General features: G+C 38.0%; 1 protein-coding gene across 4 annotated transcripts in view; it reads left to right on the plus strand.

The window, feature by feature from the left end:
* Positions 1 to 17274, plus strand: part of arhgap42b (Rho GTPase activating protein 42b) — an 86410-nt gene extending 69136 nt beyond the window's left edge. For 2 of the 4 annotated variants that reach the window (XM_077494320.1, XM_077494322.1), the window contains 12 exons: positions 178 to 240; positions 312 to 386; positions 1235 to 1319; positions 1497 to 1555; positions 3080 to 3185; positions 3348 to 3507; positions 3585 to 3729; positions 4956 to 5282; positions 6309 to 6468; positions 10112 to 10174; positions 11057 to 11136; positions 14829 to 17274. In XM_077494320.1, coding sequence (XP_077350446.1) covers positions 178 to 240; positions 312 to 386; positions 1235 to 1319; positions 1497 to 1555; positions 3080 to 3185; positions 3348 to 3507; positions 3585 to 3729; positions 4956 to 5282; positions 6309 to 6468; positions 10112 to 10174; positions 11057 to 11136; positions 14829 to 14917 — 1412 coding nt within the window. In that variant the 3' untranslated portion in view covers positions 14918 to 17274. The remainder of the gene's footprint in view (positions 1 to 177; positions 241 to 311; positions 387 to 1234; positions 1320 to 1496; positions 1556 to 3079; positions 3186 to 3347; positions 3508 to 3584; positions 3730 to 4955; positions 5283 to 6308; positions 6469 to 10111; positions 10175 to 11056; positions 11137 to 14828) is intronic. The other 2 variants (XM_077494321.1, XM_077494323.1) reach the window with 1 other exon arrangement.
* Positions 17275 to 17570: the final 296 nt, after the last annotated feature.

The following is a 17570-nucleotide window of genomic DNA, read 5'->3' on the forward strand; positions in this document are numbered from 1 at the left end:
CTAAATTAAGAAAAAAAAAAGTTGTAATGTTACCTGAATGAATTGTTTTTTTGTTTGTTTTTTTTGTTTTTGTTTTTTTGTGGAAAAAAAGTTATTTTCTGATAATAATTGCATGGCATCTAATGCGATATTAATTCACGACCAATGCAAGCAAATGTCTCGGATGTCGTCTCCCAGCATTCCTTAACGAGGCCGGCTTCAACTTTGTGAGGAAGTGCATCGACCTGGTGGAGAGCAGAGGTGAAGCGACTTCACGATCACGACAAATAATCGAGGACGTGACATCATCGTGTTGTTGTTCGCGCACGCAGGCATAAATACGATGGGGCTGTACCGGATCGGAGGCGTCAACTCCAAAGTGCAGAGGCTGATGACGACAGTCTTTTGTAAGTAAACGATGGGAGGACGTTGAATGCACTCGTTGGCTGCAACAGGATTTCATTAAGCAGCACGCTTCTTTTTTGCGCTACCATGGTAATATTTTATTATGGTTACCGGTAGTTTTTTTTTTTTTTTTCTATGGTTAATTTTAGTTTAGTTTTAGTATTAGTTTTAGTTACAGTTAGTGTTTTTTTTTTTTTTTTAATCATTTTTATTTCATTAACTCATTCACTCGCCGCCATTTTCACAGAAACAATCCCGTTCGCTTCCGGCCGTTTTACTGGATTTTGACTGATTTTGTAAGCCCCACAGAATATTGTGTTCAATTGCTATAAAAGCATGGAACCTATCAAAAGAAAGATTAAAGTCTCTTCTTTCATCAGGAAAAAAAAATGTTCTATCTGTTTCCGTTTTGCAGCAAATAGCATTAGAAGAGAGCTAAATTTCATCAGTTTTCATAAATCTATTTAAAATTGTAAGTAATTGAGCTTTTTTTCTACATGGCCCTGGTTGATCTCCTTTGCGCTGCTGCCACCTGCTGGCCGTTTGTCTAATAACTACCATTTCTGCAACCGTTCTTTGCAGTTGAGAGGCTGCATCAAAGCCTTCTGTATGCTCTAGCATTAAAAAAAATAAAATAAAAAAACGTATAAATACGTCTTTGGGACACTTAAAACATTTAAAAAAACATATTTACACGTTATTGGGAGCAAATGAGTTTAAAAAAAAAAGTTTTTTTTTTTTTTTTTTTTTTTTTTTTCTATTTTACTTTATTTTTGTTGATAATCTCCACTAAGTATTTCTTCCCCCCCCTCCCTGGTGGCTTTCCTGTTCGATTTCCATCCATTCCAAGCATCCAAAGCAGCGGCAGACATGGACCTGGATCCCGAGACGTGGGACAACAAAACCATCACCAGCGGCCTGAAGAATTACCTCAGGTCAGCTCGCCCCGTTCCCGGTTCCGTCACAAATCACCATTTAGCGTCACGCCGTCTCTCGCAGACCGGCGGTCCCGCTGCGTGACTCATCCAGCCTGGCCGGCTGATTCACACCGGAATAAGCGGCCGCCATGATTTGGAATTTTATTTTTTATTTTTTTCTTCGTAAATCTGCAGGTGTCTGTCTGAGCCGCTGATGACCTTCAAGCTGCATAAAGAATTCATCATGGCTGTCAGTAAGTTCGTGAAAATGAAAGTTGAGGCAACAAGAGCCCAAATCTCAGTCGATTTGAAGATTAAAAAATTCAATACAGTAAATTTACAAATTTACATATCCTCCTATTTGCTTTTTTTTTTTTTCCCTTTGGAAGCTTTCCCCATATATGGTAGTTTCTCCAGCTTTTCTCCTCTTTCTGAGACACCCTCAGAATCCACAAGATGCCGCCAAAACCCTTCATTTTATTTCATTTTAATCTTGGAAGATGAATTTGAAATTATTTTTGTGTGTTTTAGGATGATTTTTTTTTTTTTTTTTTTTTGCTGTTCAGGGGTTACTGTACTCAAAATCTATTCCCATTGGACTTTGGGACTCATCATTCTCTCATAATGTTGTCATACATAATTGAATTCTTAATTTGATAAAATTGTATTTAATTCCATTAAAAAAAAGAGAAGAAAAGGGACAGAAAGAAGTCAAACTTGTGTTAAAAATAAAAATATAATAATAAAAATAATAATAAACACAGAATAAATGACAGCGAGCGGTCAAGATACGTTCAATAATAACAATCCTATGAAATAAATCAGCAGCATGTCCTCGTGCTATATGTATTTTTCCAGTCATTGAACTTTTGTCAAATTTTAAAAAAATACAGATAGACTTGAGATGATTGTTGTTTTGCAATCCAGATTGTTCCATAAGCTGACACCCTGAGTTGAAATACATCGTTCTTTTTGTTTTGTTCTATATTTTGTTTTGGAGAAACAAAGTTTTTAGTTTAATTTGTATATTAACTGGTAAAATTTACTGATGGGCTTTAAACATTATTTTGAGGCGGTTAAACTCCATCAATTCATTAAATGCAAAAGTTTTTAGTTGTATAAATAATTAGTGTGGTCTGTGTATCCGCACCCACAAATGACACGAATTGCACATTTCTTTCAAAGAAAGATGGAATCGGTTTTGGCAGCACACCCCCACATTTTGATGCAATCGTTCAGGTATGGAACAATCAACGAATTATATAACAATAACAAAGCATTGTTGTTCAATGATCCTTTAGTTTGTGATACCTTAGATTTGACATATTCTATATGTGATTTCCATGTTCAGTGTTCATCAATAATAATACCTAAAAACTTGATTTCATTAGTCCTTTTCGATTGTCAGTGTTGCTTCAACATCAATATTTCTACAGCTAAAAATTATAAATCTAGTTTTACTAATGTTTATAGACAATCTGTTGGCATTGAACCACTTAATAATTTTTTTGAAACTCTTTTAATACATTATACATATTTTTCCCCCAACATAAAATAAAGTGGTGTCATCTACATTTGAACAATTTGGAAATAGTTGTAATGTCATTCACATAAAGAAGAAAAAGCGCTGCCCCCAGAACTAACATGTTCCACACTATTATTCAAAATATAACTCTCAAAAACCCAACTATTTGCATATGAGCAATTATTATTGTTATTATTATGTCTTTAAATAACTAATTGTAATTTGTAACTTTTTGTCACCATTTTCTTTTCAGAATCGGATGACCAGAACTACCGAGTGTGCGCCGTCCATTCTTTGGTCCACAAGCTGCCTGAGAGGAATAAAGAGATGTTGGAGATGCTCATCAAACATCTCGTCATGTATGATTGAGCTCTATTCTTGTCAGTGATTAGAGTAGTCAAAAGTAGTGGTGGTTTTCAAACGATTACTTGGTAAATAAAAAAAAAAAAAAAAAACTTCTGAAGAACCTTACTTGTCATTGGCGGCCAAACAAGTCACAGCTTGTTGTTTTGCACCCGCAGAGTGTCCAAGCAAAGTCAGTCCAACATGATGACCGTGTCCAACCTGGGCGTCATCTTCGGGCCCACGCTGATGCGCTCGCAAGAGGAAACCGTGGCCGCCATGATGAACATCAAGTTCCAGAACATTGTGATGGAAATTCTGATTGAGAATTTTAACAAAGTGAGCCAAACCAAGTCTTGACGTCAAAACGAGCGCCGTGTTCAGACGCTCATGTGATTGATTGCGCAATTTCCCAGATCTTCCATCAGCCTCCGGACCCCAACGTGCCGCAGCCTCAGAGCCGGCCCGGTTCCCGCAGGAGCAGAGCCATTTGTTTGTCGAGTGGCCCCCGCAAGCCTCGTAGCCTTTACACGCCCACCCTGTGCCTGGCCGATGCAGAAAGTGAGTACCAGGAGGAAATAAAATGGCGGCCGTTGCACCATTTTGTCTTTTGGCAGTTGTCGATGTGAAAGAAAGGCGTCGACTGCTTCTGTTCAAGCTTTATGCTCCCTTCAGAGTAGAAATCAAAGTTGATTTAAGCTAATTATGTAATGTAAACATGGTGACGTACCATAGAAGTTGCAATATATAAAATGTGGATATTTAATGTTTGAATTCACACCTCACACCAAAAAAACAAAACAAAATTTTTGTTTGCACCTTACTCTTATTACACCATTTTTTTTTAAATGTATTTGTATAGTTACTCATTTTTTTCTGAATTCATAATTAGCACTAATTTATGGGGAAAAAATGTAAGGTTTTAGGGATAATTACATTTGATTAGCATTAGCATGCCTGCAACCCTCGTGAGGATGAGCGGTTAGGAAAATGCATGGATATAATGGTGTATACTGTACAATATTAGCAGTTTTATTGCTAAAAATGGCATATCTCAATCATATTGCATTATCATATTTTATTTTTAGCATTTGTTTTTTATTTTGTTAGTATTTTTTGTATTTTATTACTAGTATAGGTTTTTCATTTTATTTTTGTAAGTTTCAATTTTAATTTTAGTATTACCTATTGTACATTTGTAGTATTTTTAGTTTTATTATGATTATTTTAATATTTTATGTTGTTATAATTATTTTATTAATTTCTTATGATGATGGTTAAATATACTGTTTTTTTTTATTTTATGATTTTAGTTGTTTATTGTAGTCATTTTATTGTTTTGTTTTAGTCTGACTTGTTTTTATTTTAGCTTTAGTTTTTTTTCTGTTCTAATGACCGCATATATTTTTTTTGTTTTGTTAATATCTTTTTAATTTTTCTATTTTATTTCTTTTTAATTTAGTTTTTATCGTTAGCATTTCTTTGTTTTTACATATATTATACTTTATACTTTTTATTATTTTTGTTTTTAATGGTATTATTTTAATGTGTGTGTTTTCCTTTTTTGCTTTTTAAATGGAAAAAAATAATTTCATGTATTTTTAAGGATGATAATTACCGCTTTTTTTTTTTTTTAGCGAAACACCAGAAATAAGTATTCACTCTTGAGTACTTATCAATATTGTCAATAATACATACAATTTCAATGAACACATTGACAAATAATAAGAGTTCAAATGGAAGTGATGGGTCAGGTTTTAATGAGGGCCCGGCGTGCCTCCTCTCTGGCCCCTGCATAGGCGACGCGTGCAGCAGCAGTCCAGGCAGCACCCCCATGGGCAGCACCGAGTCGCTGTCCTCGCACTCGTCGGAGCACAGCGGCTCCCCCGGCGCCGAGACGCCGTCCGCCGTTCGAGCCCGGAGCGCCGCGCTCGCCGACACCGCGTCCCTGCGCGGCGCCGAGTCCAGTTCCAGGGAGGAGGCCGGCCCCACCGACGTGGAGTCGGAGGACGCCCTCAGCGTGTCGGCCGTCGCCCCCAAGAAGGCCCCCCACCGAGCCAGACCGCCTGATCTCACAGCTGCGACCTCTCTCAAGTCGCTGCGCGTGTCTGAAGGTCAGCCGTAAACATGATTTGAAAGAAATTTGCCCGCATTAGGGTCGGCAGGTAAACGAAGCCGAGCTAACTTTGGACGCTGGGCGAGTCGCCAGCCAATCGCGGGCACAAACTGTTCACGGTGGGGTCAAACTCAAGGCCTGGGGGCCAGATCCCGTCCCACCACATCATTTTATGTGGCCCACAGAAATTGGGTATACTTCAAGGTTATTTTACTTTACTAAAATTAACGAAAAAACTAAAATTAAAAAAACAATTTTGTTAACAACATAAAATAAAAACGAAAATGCTTTTCAAAAAATGAAAAAATGTTTACAAAACTAATTAACTTTTTTTTGGGAAAAAAAATCCCCCCCAAAAAAATAAAATAAAAAAATAAAAATAAAATATTGGGATGGTTATGTTAAAAAAAAAAAAAAATGGAAGCCCAAAAAAAGATGTGTTTGGGACATCCCTAATATTTTTTTTTAAATTCTATTTCCCACGACTTCTGATTTCAAATCCAATTTTTTTTTTTAAATATATACACAGTTAAACCCCTGCAAGTCATTGACACCAGCTAAGCATATTTAATGTTCGAGACCTTTTATTTATTTTTTTTCAGACCGATACCAGGACAAGTATACCAGTATAGTAGTTTTCCTTAAAATTGCATGAAATTAATGACAATTTTCTAAAACAGACGCAAGAGTTAGACAATAGTACATAAAATTTAATTTAAAACAATAATAAAAACGTGAACAAACGACCTTTCTTCTGATATACGTGACGAGTCGGCGATGTGACCGACTTCATGTGAGATTTTTTTTTTCCTAGTTTAAATCTTAACTATAACCCAACCTTTCATCCCAAGACACTTTAACATAATTTCAAACTCATTTTACATATTTTAACAAAATACTACCCAGGCTAAACTTAGCTTCTCCCGAGCATACAAAGCTACCTCAACATACTCCCTTGAAAAAAAAAAAGAAAGCTTAAAAATATCATATTGTTCATTATGCTCACCCGTTGCTCTCCGTCAAGGCCAAAGAAGCTACTCCAAGTCGGCCCAAAATCTCTCCACGCTGGACCTCATCGATCACTTGAAGCCGGCGGAGCACCCGGACCTTCCGCCCAAGCTCGTCATCCGGCGACGGGGCGCCGCAGCCTCAGCCGCCAACGGATACCAAAGACCCGGCTCGGTGTAAGTACGCCCAGTAAAGTCCCATCGTAAGTAACATCGTTTAGTCATTCTTTGTGAGTTCATAACAAACCGTATGACTTATAACTGTTTAAAGAAAAAAAAAAAAAAAAAAAAGTGTTGGCTCACTATTTGGCAAGTACAAATCACTGTCAGACTTGAGAGTGCAGCACAATCGACTTCAGAAGATTGGAATTTGATGCTAGTCAAAACAATACAAGAAGGACTTTTAAGGAAATTAGGAGCCTCAAGATGTCCTCCTGATAAGAATGAATTTTCGGGGTCCCCCAACGTGACCTGCTAAAGTTCACTCAGTAGCGCCCCCAGGAAAGTTAGACAAAAAATAGATTCACCAATCTTTTGCTGCCAAAAACGTATAAAAACTTTCTATTTTAAATATTGCAACGGTCCTAAAGACGTATTTTTTTTGTTTTGTTTTTTTTTTCTTTTTTTTTAATGCTAGAGCATAAAGAAGGCTTTGATGCAACCTCTGACCTGAAGAAGACGCTTAACAATGGTAGTTAAAAAAGCGGCCAGCAGGTGGCAGCAGAGTATAAGAGATCAACCAGGGCCATGTTACAAAAACACCCCCCCACCGTTTTAAACAGATTTGTGAATAATGATGAAGCTCTTTTCTAATGCTAATTGCTGCAAAACGGAAACAGATAGAAACTTACTCTTTTCTTTTTTTCCCTGATGAAAGAAGAGACTCTAATCTTTCTTTTGGTAGGTTCCATGTGTTTGTAATAATAGAACACAATATTCTGTGGGCCTTGCAAAATTAGTCCAAATCCAGTAAAAGAGCCGGGAGCGAACTAGATTGCTTCTGTGAAAATGGCTGGGAGTGAATGAGTTAAATTTGGTGGACATCTAAGACGTCTCAATCACCCATGCCTGAAATAAAACAGGATTATACTGCATTAATAGTTTATAAATACCACAAAAATGACCTAAATCCATTTAGTATCATTTCAAAGTCATCTTACAAAATTATACTTGAAAATAAATGGTTTACAGAATATTTGATTTTTTTTTGGGGGGGGGGGGGGGGGGGCAGACCGCGAACGTCATGTTGTGAAGAGTCTGTGTAGCTTCCACAGAAGAAAAAGTACATATATAATATTATTTTAATATGCAGGGATTACTTTTTAGTGTCCAGTGAATGTGCATTTCTCCCTGCTCTTGCTTGATGTTTTTATTTTTTTTTATTTTATATATATATTATTGATTTAGCGTGAGCTACACGTCAATAGAACAATTAGGTCACCCGCATTTCTCCCGCCGTCTTGGCCCGTGTTGCAGCGTGGAGAGGATTTATCGGCGGTGGGAGAGATGCTCTTAATTCTCGGGGTTGATGTGACCCAGCAGCAGACTACGCTCCTCCTCCTCCTCCTCCTCCTCCTCGTATGTGCGTTCACAGGATTTTGTGTGTGCGGTGAACACTCCGAAAAATGGGCTCATAAAAACAAGATAAAAGTTAATGAAGTTATGAATATATTAATTTAAGCAAAAATTGTCTGCCAATAGAACTGGGAAATTGGATTTGGGAAGTATACATTGTAATAATGAATTTCTTAAGTGCACTGAAAAAGTTGCTATTTTGTATTTAAACGCACTTTTAACCAATTATAAAATATAAATAAATTAGAGCTAGGTATGGAGGTCGAAAGGTCGCTAAATGTTCAATCAGTGATGGCCAACTGGAGGCCTGACAGTTTAAAAATAAATAAATAAATAAATAATGTATATATGTATATATATATATATATATATATATATATATATATATATAAAACCACTTATGTCCTTTTTTTTTTTTTTTCAATAATAAGTGTTCAGCGACAATATTAGAGTATGATCAGCATTTTTATTTTTTTGGGTTACCAGTACCCCCAATAATGGCCGCCAATTATGCGTGTATAATTCTATTCACAGTTTTGAGTTGTAATATCACTATTTACCACTAGATGGCAAACGTGGCTTTGTTGCATTTGCAGCCCTATCATACTACAGCGTGATCAGCCCGAATTAAAATTTTGCAGATCTATAATGAATTTCAGGAATAACATAGTAGTACTAGTACCCCCCCCCCCCCCCCCCCAAAAAAAAACACCCAAAAAAACAAACAAACAAAAACAGTTGTTTTATGTTGGTATGTGGTGACTTCATTAATAGTTATCGTACTATTTTTTTTTTCAGAAAAAAATCACTTTCTGAAAATGAAATGCTCTTCCTCACAAACCACCTGATCATAAGAAATATCTTGTCAGACGTAGAACATGCATATTATTCTACTTTGATTTGACATATTGTGAGTATGAAAGCACTCACGTGGCCTCTTAACGTTCTCTTCCCCGCTGCCGCCCGCCTCGCAGCTCGGCGTCACCTTGACTTTCAGGTCACGGTGGCACGCGGGGTCAAGTGAGGCCTCGTCATGACGGCGCCTCGCGTTTAAAATAATAATAATCACAACACCTGAGGAAGGAAGGAAACGTCCCGCATTGTGTCGTTCCGCCTTTCACTCCAAACAATCAGGAATGCAAGCGTGTATGTTTTTGCGGGTCGAGGAAAAAGGTCACGGAGACTTCACGTTCCGCAAAAGTCATTCATAACCACGTTAGTGCGCCGTTTAACATTATCCAAATTCACTTACTACAGTGTCCTGAAATTATATTTATTTTATTTCAACTGATGTCCCACGTATTTGCATTTCACTATTCACAAATTCACTCCTTTTTTTTCCCCATAGAATCGTATCCTTTATGGTTTTGTGCACTTTCTATACAATTCCAAAGAATTTGCTTATTGGCAGATGTTATTTTTGATCATCCATTTTCTTGACCGCTTACTCCTCAAAAGGGTCGTGGGGGTTGTCCACCATTATTTACTGAAATATTCACTAAAGGGACCAATAATTGTATTGCTGTGGCGCCATCTGGTGGCAGCTTAGTGACAAAGAACTAATCAAGTGAGTTGAGGAGCTTCTTTCAGTTAACCTGGCAATACCCAGTTGGATATGCGCTTCACTCGAGTGAGTTCGCCGCAATATCTATCTGGTACCTCTCCAAAAGGCGGGACATTCTGTCCAATAATTCCAGCTGATTGGACGATGCAGCATTCTACACGTTTGTTTTAACCAATCATCACCAATCAACATCTTACCAGCTAGAAATGCACGAAACGTCTCTCGCTCTTCAACATTCAACAAGGAAACGGTGAGTATAGTTCTGCGAGAACACAATTAATTGCAGTGTCCATTCGTCCATGTTAGGTTTGTTTGTTAGCTCCGACGTCGGCGCTGGCTTCCTGGTTTGGTCACAGTTGCATATCCCGCCCCCAAACACAATGTCGCTCTGTGATTGGTCCAAACCAGCAGTGGTTTGGAAACGTCGGTTCTCAGCGGGAGCGGTACAAGATTATTCTGCGGAGTTTATAAACTCACAAATATCGCCAGAATTCATCTTGCGAGAGCAAAGTTATCTTTCAGTACATTTTGTGATATTATTGTTTGGTTGTGTTGTCAGATTTTATTAATGCCTTTGCTCACTCAAATTTGGGGAAAAACTCATAGCAGAGTGAGTGGTTCTGCCATGTTAATCATTTTCTTCACCAGGTATTGTTCTCCTTCCTCTTGCCTCTGTGACAGGGTGGCTGCCAGAGCGCTGCTTTTTGAACACGCCGCTCCCCAGCAGCCTGCTTCGCTTGGCAGGTAATTGCCTCATACTCTCAAAAATGGCAAATGGAACATGTGCCTAATTATAAGCCAGATGCCCGTGTTCATAATTGCCTATACTCAAAGTTTCAGCCATGAATATACTAAAATCCCAAAACACTTTCAATACTCAGCCGAGGTGTATCACTTTAACAAGCTTCCGTAATATCAGTTACTATTTTCCTATTAGCCAGGGCTTTGTGTTTTTTTTGGTATTTGGTATTGTATTCAGCAAATACTGGTGATAAAGTAGGTTCCACATTAAAAAAAAAAAAAAGCAAATAAATGATTTTGTGATTAGTGGTTCACTGTACTGTACTGTAAAATCAATAATATTTCATCAAAAACTAAATTAGCTTCTATGATAAATTAAAAATTACTATATTTTTTTTAAATTAAACAAATATTGTCCAGTTAGAAATGAATAATAATGCTCTAAGAGGCCACAAGATGGTGCTAAAGCCCTGGCTAATGGGAAAGTAAAGGATACTCAACTCACCTTTTATTTATAAAGCACTTTAAAAACAAGCATTGCTGTATACAAAGTGCTGTACGTGAAACGGTCATAAAGTAAAGAATAAGATAAGTGAAACGATAACAAAACAAACATTGTAAATAAGTATACAAGTGAATAAAATTTACATCAATAAATGAAGAAGAAGTAGGTCAGGGAATGAATAAATTAAACATCTCGACTGAGAGACAAACTGGTCCTACGTTTAACGCTTAATTGCATGCTAGTAAGTGGAAATAAACTTCAGTAGTGAGACACACGTATTCTACTAGTGCGGGACTAGTTACACGGACTTTGAGCTGGACATCACGGATATTGAATAAGTGTTGCAAAAGCTTTCCATAATTGTGTGTTTCCGACAACAGAGATGCCCAAGCCGTCTACTCGTGCGAGGCCGAACACAGCCACGAGCTCAGCTTCCCCCAGGGGGCGCACTTCTCCAATGGTGAGCGCTACCGAAAACAGACACGCAAACAAGGTCACAAAATGAACTCGGGTTGCTAGTCAAGCAATCGCTGCGCACGTTTTGGCGCGATGATTTCCATACAACTTAGCTGCTAATGTGTTAGCTTTGCTAGCGTAAACGTTTGGATTACAAAATGGTGCTAATTTAGCTAATGTTAATGGAAAAAAAAAAAAAAATCACCATACACGTGTATGTTTTTAGATTAGCCTGAGAATTTGAATATGTTTTTAAGTTGCCCCGAGATGTACTAAGTCACCACAAAATCACTCTTGCAGCCAACATTGTAAAATAAAACAATCCTCTCTTAAAGTAACACTAAGGAACTTTTCAACCTTAATCAAATATTTTCACATTTTTCTTGTGATGACACATGGACTAGTTAAAACTCGTTGAATAGTACTTTTTCCATGCCCCTGTATCATTTTTTTCTGGTACTAAGCAACTTTGAGGAAGAGGGAACACTGCCACACAAAAAAACTACAAATGTGCTGACTGCTTTATGGCATACGTCACTTCCCCCCTTTCCCCATTCGTTACAAAGACGGACGTCAATTTGAATGTCGGCGCATGAGCTCAAAAATGACACAATGCACGCACGTGTCCTCATGGGAAATGTGGTCTTCCTTCAGGCATAACATGACCGCTTTTGTCCATATGGTGCCGCCATAATCAGCGTAAACTGAAAGTTCCTTCGTGTTGATTGAAATAAGGCCATGCTTATCCGAACCTGTTGCGTCATCATCCAAAATGCTCAGTGCTGCTACCTGTTTTTTTCCCCCACCTTATAAGACCCCAAGATCTCAATTACTATAATTTCCTGTAAATACTGCAATTTTTTTTTCTCTGTACTTGTGAATAATATGATCCACCCAATTTTTGTATCCTTCATCATCAGTATGAATAAAAGCTGTGACACTGGCTTGCTTACAGATATACTGACAATTCACTAAACATTAGGATCTTAAGAAAAAGACACCATCTAGTAACCACATGCGTTTCCTTTCTGCTGGCACTACACTTGACACAAACAGCCACGCGACCACAAAAAAAAGTGGCAAATTTGCCACTTTTTTTTTTCTCATCATATTGCCCCCGCCGTCTAAAAAAAAATATATATATTTCCATGTAGCCCTAATACGCCGTCGTAATTATTATCCATCCATTCAATAAGTACGCCTTTTATTATTATATTTTTTTACAACCTTTGGGTGCAGGCAAATATCTCTAAAATGTGAAAAATGTTTGCAATTTTGATCAACCCTTGTACAATACGTGGAAATATTTTGGAACTTTTTTTTGCAAAAAAAAAAAAAAAAAATGAGTATCTCAGGAAATATTTGTATTCACGTCTTATTTTACACCGTGTCGTCATCGGTGGAGGTTGAAACAAGTTGCAACAAACCTATTTTTGACAAAGGACTAGTCGGTACAATTTCAAATATAAGGAGTGAAAGTCCAAAGTTACGAGAAGCCAAGTACACATTAGGGATGTAACGATCTCCAAACATCACGATACGATATTCTCACGATATTAAATAAAAAAAAGGTTTACTTTTGTTTTTTTTATATATATCACGATATAAAAAAAAAAAAAAATGCAATGCATATAAACCACCTACCATTTCTAATAACAATATTGAGCCGCTTACTTGTTAATGTATTGCACCCGTTGAGTTCCTCCACATATTGGCTCACTTCACAAGCATATTAAGTTCCCCTTCATCTAACATTTAGCACAGATTTTAAACTTAGAAGGCCAAAACATCCCTAATGAAAATTAAATTGCACTAATAAACTAGCCACCAGAGGGTGCTAGAACTGCACAAATGGAAATCAACCTGACTTTTTAAACAGATATGTTCCCTGTAGTGTTAATATCACGATATCACGATATTGCCGTTATCGTTACATCTCTAGTACACATAGCTGAAAATCTACACAAGTGCAGCCAATAAGTATTTGTACTCGATTACTTGCCACCTCTGATTGCTTATCTGCTTTGCAGTGACTCATTTGAACCCATTTGGCTTCATCCCAGCTTTCAGCGTGAGCACGGCTAAAATACAAACAGCGCTTTTTTTTTTTCTTCTCTCTCTCTCTCTCTCTCGCTCTCTCATTTTATTGCCTTTCCGTGACGAGCCCGCTTGGCCCGCGAGCAGCAGGGAGGCAGGTCACAGTAACCTAGTGATGGAAGGCACCCGAGCCTGTTAACTCCCCCCATCACCCCCCCCACACACACACACACACACACCCCGCCACCCGCGCCTCTCTGTTCCAGCAGAGCCTGCAGCCATATACGAAAAAAAAGAAAGAAAGGAAAAAAAGCGACAACAAACGCTGCTCGCCATTTAGCAGAAGGCTTTTTATGGCTCCGCATTAGCGGACCCGCAGCACTTCATCATTTTTAGAGCTGCTCTGATCAAGCACCGCAAATGTCGACTTGTTTACGCTCCGCTTCTTGCTGGTACCAGGAAACCGGACGACATCGCACCAGCAGGGTTGTAAACGAGTGGGGGAAATGGCCGGTAAATTTGCATGAGGGTTCCAGTAAATTTCCATTTTGGAGATATTTCAAAAAGTAAACTTCACCACGGGATTGACTTTTTCTTACATTTGTTAAAATAGTCGGTATGTATTGGTGCATGATTACGATGACTTGCCCTATATTATGCCTCTAATTTGATATACATAAAAGAAACCATCGCTCCTGAGGAAAAACAACCAATTAGAGACAGAAGGCGTGGCTTATGAAATGTCAAGTATTTGATACGCACATTAGGGCTGTAATGATAAGCGCAATATCGTGATATCCACAATATCGTCGTCACCATGTTCACGAAATGAAACACATCTGTTAAAATAAAGTCAGGTTGATTTCCATTTGTGTAGTTCTAGCACCCTCTGGTGGCTACTTTTTCAGTGCAATTTAATTTTCATGAGGGATGTTTTGGCCCTTCTATGTTTAAAATCTACACTTGTCAGATGAAGGGGAACATAATGTGCCTGTAAAGCAAGTCAATATGTGGAGGAACTCAATGTGTGCGTGCATTAACAACATAACATAATAATAATAACATAATAATAATAAAACAATAACATTGATGTTATGTACAAAAGCAAAATATTGTGCTTTTTTTTTTTTAGTATGCGCTAATTTTCTTTCTAGATTATGCGTCACTAATGTGGTTCTGAGAATAGCTCAGCTGCGTTCGGACACTGTGATTTTCTAGGAATTTTGATCAAAGTGATCATTTGTAAATAATGCTGGAGATTTCTCCATGCGAGATGTGAATGTGCCACATTTAAAGGGAATGAGAGGAGCCATTTTGAATTTGGCTTTGGTGGCTCACGTGCATCTGCCAAATTACCAACACACGGTCTGACCTGCCCCTGTGCAGGTTTATGACGTGCCTCGCGCCACACCACAGATCATATTCAGATGAATCAGTTTTATGTGATTTTCATCTTTTCATTTAAACTTTGTTTGCCGTTGTGAAGTATTATGGATTTGTTTTGTGTGTCAACATTGCTATCAAATGAGCTTGCCTCGCTGGATTATTATTTTTTTTCTGTTTGTCGCATGTAAGGCGATCCTGCTTTTATAAAAGAACACTCTGACCCACATTTTCACATGTCGTCTTCATCCGTGTTCTTTTCTCTCTCCCTGGCAGTGTACCCGTCAGTCGAACCTGGATGGCTGCAAGCGACGTACCAGGGAAAAACGGGTTTAATCCCTGAAAACTACGTCATCTATCTTTAATTTTCACATCCCCCCCCCCTCCATGGTATCCATGGAAAAGTCCACTACTGGTTAATGTAGCCGTGTGGTTTATAGCTGCTTGGATAGGGGCTACAACATGACAAATATACCTCCTTTTTCTTTTTTATTTGGGGGAAAAAACTCCCTGAAATGTGTTTTTAATCAGACGTAGACATCGTTTGTCTTTTTTCAACACGTTTTTACGACCTCAAATGACACACGAGAACAACTTGTCAAGTTTTATTGCCCTGAAATATCTTCCGCTATCTGTGATTAATGTTTTTTTTTTTTTTTTTAAATGTAAAAACAGAGATCAGCAAAAGAACTGAGACCCCCCCCCCACAACCCCAACCCGGCAAGTCGGCAAAGTTTCCCGCCAGGCTCCGCCCACACACAATGACGAAAACGCAAATTCCTGGCAATTCGGCCATCTGTCTGGTGTGCACAGTTCAAATTTGATTGACAAAATCTGCAGGACCGTTCCCCCATCTTGAAAGACCCCTGGTAACTTTCAACCGAAATTCATTTTTCTGTGCATTTGACATCTCGACTTCCTGAGACTATTTTGTGGGTCTGCTCATCCTGGCTCTGCTTGGCCAATTGCATCTTGCTAAGTGGGAGCTCAAATTACAGATAAGCCATTACATCGTTAAAATGTGGGAAATGATTCAATTCAAATGTATTGCAAGTTAAACACAAATATCTAAGTATCGGAAATCATTTTTTTGGGCCATTTTAATTAATCATGCACCTTGCGTAACTGCAATCATCACACTGGCCGTGCACTTTCTGCTGTCACCCCACTTTACCTTTCTGTTTATTAATCATAGAAATGGTCAAATATTCTGTAAGGCAGCAGTTCTCGAACTTTCTGGGTCCAGAGGGAAAGTTTTTCAATGATTAGATATAACTATGTAACATGGCAATAGCCATGTACCGCTCCACAGTAATTTTGTCGGGAAAAGGCGGGACATTTTGTACAATAATTTGAGCTGATTGGATGATGCGACATTCTACATCTTTGTTTGAACCAATCACGGCCACGGGTGGAAAATTTCATGTTCGTTCTTGTCGAAAGCACAAACATCTTAGCAGCTAGAAATGCACGAAGGGCCCTTCACCGTTCAACATTCAACAAGGAAACAGTGAATACAACCGCGAGAACAGAATTAATTGCAGCGTCCATTCGTCCATGTTAGGTTTGTTTGTTAGCTCCGGCGTCGGCTTCCTGGTTTCGACACAGTTGCATATCCCGCCCCCAAATGCAATGTCGCTCTGTGATTGGGTTCCGAACCACCAGCGAAAATCGAATGAAAAATGCGCCTATTTTCAAGAAAACAAAGCCAAACATAACATCTATTTTGTGCTGATAAAATTTCATAATCTTTAGTGCTGTCAAAGTTAAAGCGTTAACTAATTAATTAATCACAAAAAATTATCGCATTAATCATTGTATTACCACAGATTAATCGCACTATTAATTTTGACTGCAGATGATCCTTTTTAGCCGACAGTGGATGTTTACATTAAAGGTAGCTGTTGGAGTTTGAGCAATAAACATAACTACATGCATTAAAATAAAGCATTTAACAAATGTTTACATATGCCGTAGGTCATTTTTTTTCCAATTTTAAATTATGCAAATAATTAATTGATTAGAAAAAGCAGGATGAGCGTGTGCAGCAGGCAAAAATGTTGGGGAAAAAACTTTTTTTAAGTCAGTGATTAATCATGATTAATCAAAATTCTACGATGTGATTAATCTGATTAAAAAATGTAATCGTTTGACAGCTCTAATAATCTTACAAGCGTTAAGTCACATTTATTTTAAAAAAAAAATAGTATGGCATTAAAGTCATATTTTAACAAAAACAACTTTATTCTCCTCTTATTATCCCAAAATACGGATTGTGGACCCCAGTTTGAGAACCACCGCTATAAACTGTTTGATCATAGCAATGTGGATAATGATTTCACTATATAATATGTCTGTGGTACGCGGGTGTACCAGCATATTTGTTGATTATTATTACGATTAATATTATGTGAAACTGTGGCCATTTCAAGAGTATGAAAAAGCAAAACCTAACGTGAGTTTACTCCCGGGAAGGAGAAGGGAGGGCCTGAAACTGTGTTTGGGAAATGTCAGGTGGCCTTGGCTGCTTTTGAGCGACGTGGGAAGAACGATGAGAAAACTCCCTAAAATTGAGGAGTTGCGAGGGCGCGTCGCGGAAATTCGAACCATGTCCCGCATTGTGTAACATTTCCACGCGGAGGGGGCTTGTTTCCTCTGCTAAGCAACTACTGTCTGCACACTGCATTTACACTTTTTATAAATAAACACGATGATTTATGAAGGCTGGGATCTGAGATTGTCACAAATGAATTGATGTGGCTATTATGCTAACATGCACAATTAGACCTCCATTTTGAGTGTTGTATTTTCATAAACTGAAATGAGTAGTAGTGAGAACCAATTAAGTACAATTATTTTTTTTAATAATATTGAGAAGGGATTGGGTGAAGAAATATGGAAAAATGTGAAGTTGACTTTTTGCTTTCATGGGCCACATAAAAATAATGCGGCGAGCCAGATCTGAGTTTGGCACATCTGCTCCACAGGGTCGAAATTAAAACATTAACTCATTCAAAC

The sequence above is a fragment of the Festucalex cinctus genome, chromosome 13 (assembly GCF_051991245.1).
Source record: "Festucalex cinctus isolate MCC-2025b chromosome 13, RoL_Fcin_1.0, whole genome shotgun sequence".
Lineage (NCBI taxonomy): Eukaryota > Metazoa > Chordata > Actinopteri > Syngnathiformes > Syngnathidae > Festucalex > Festucalex cinctus.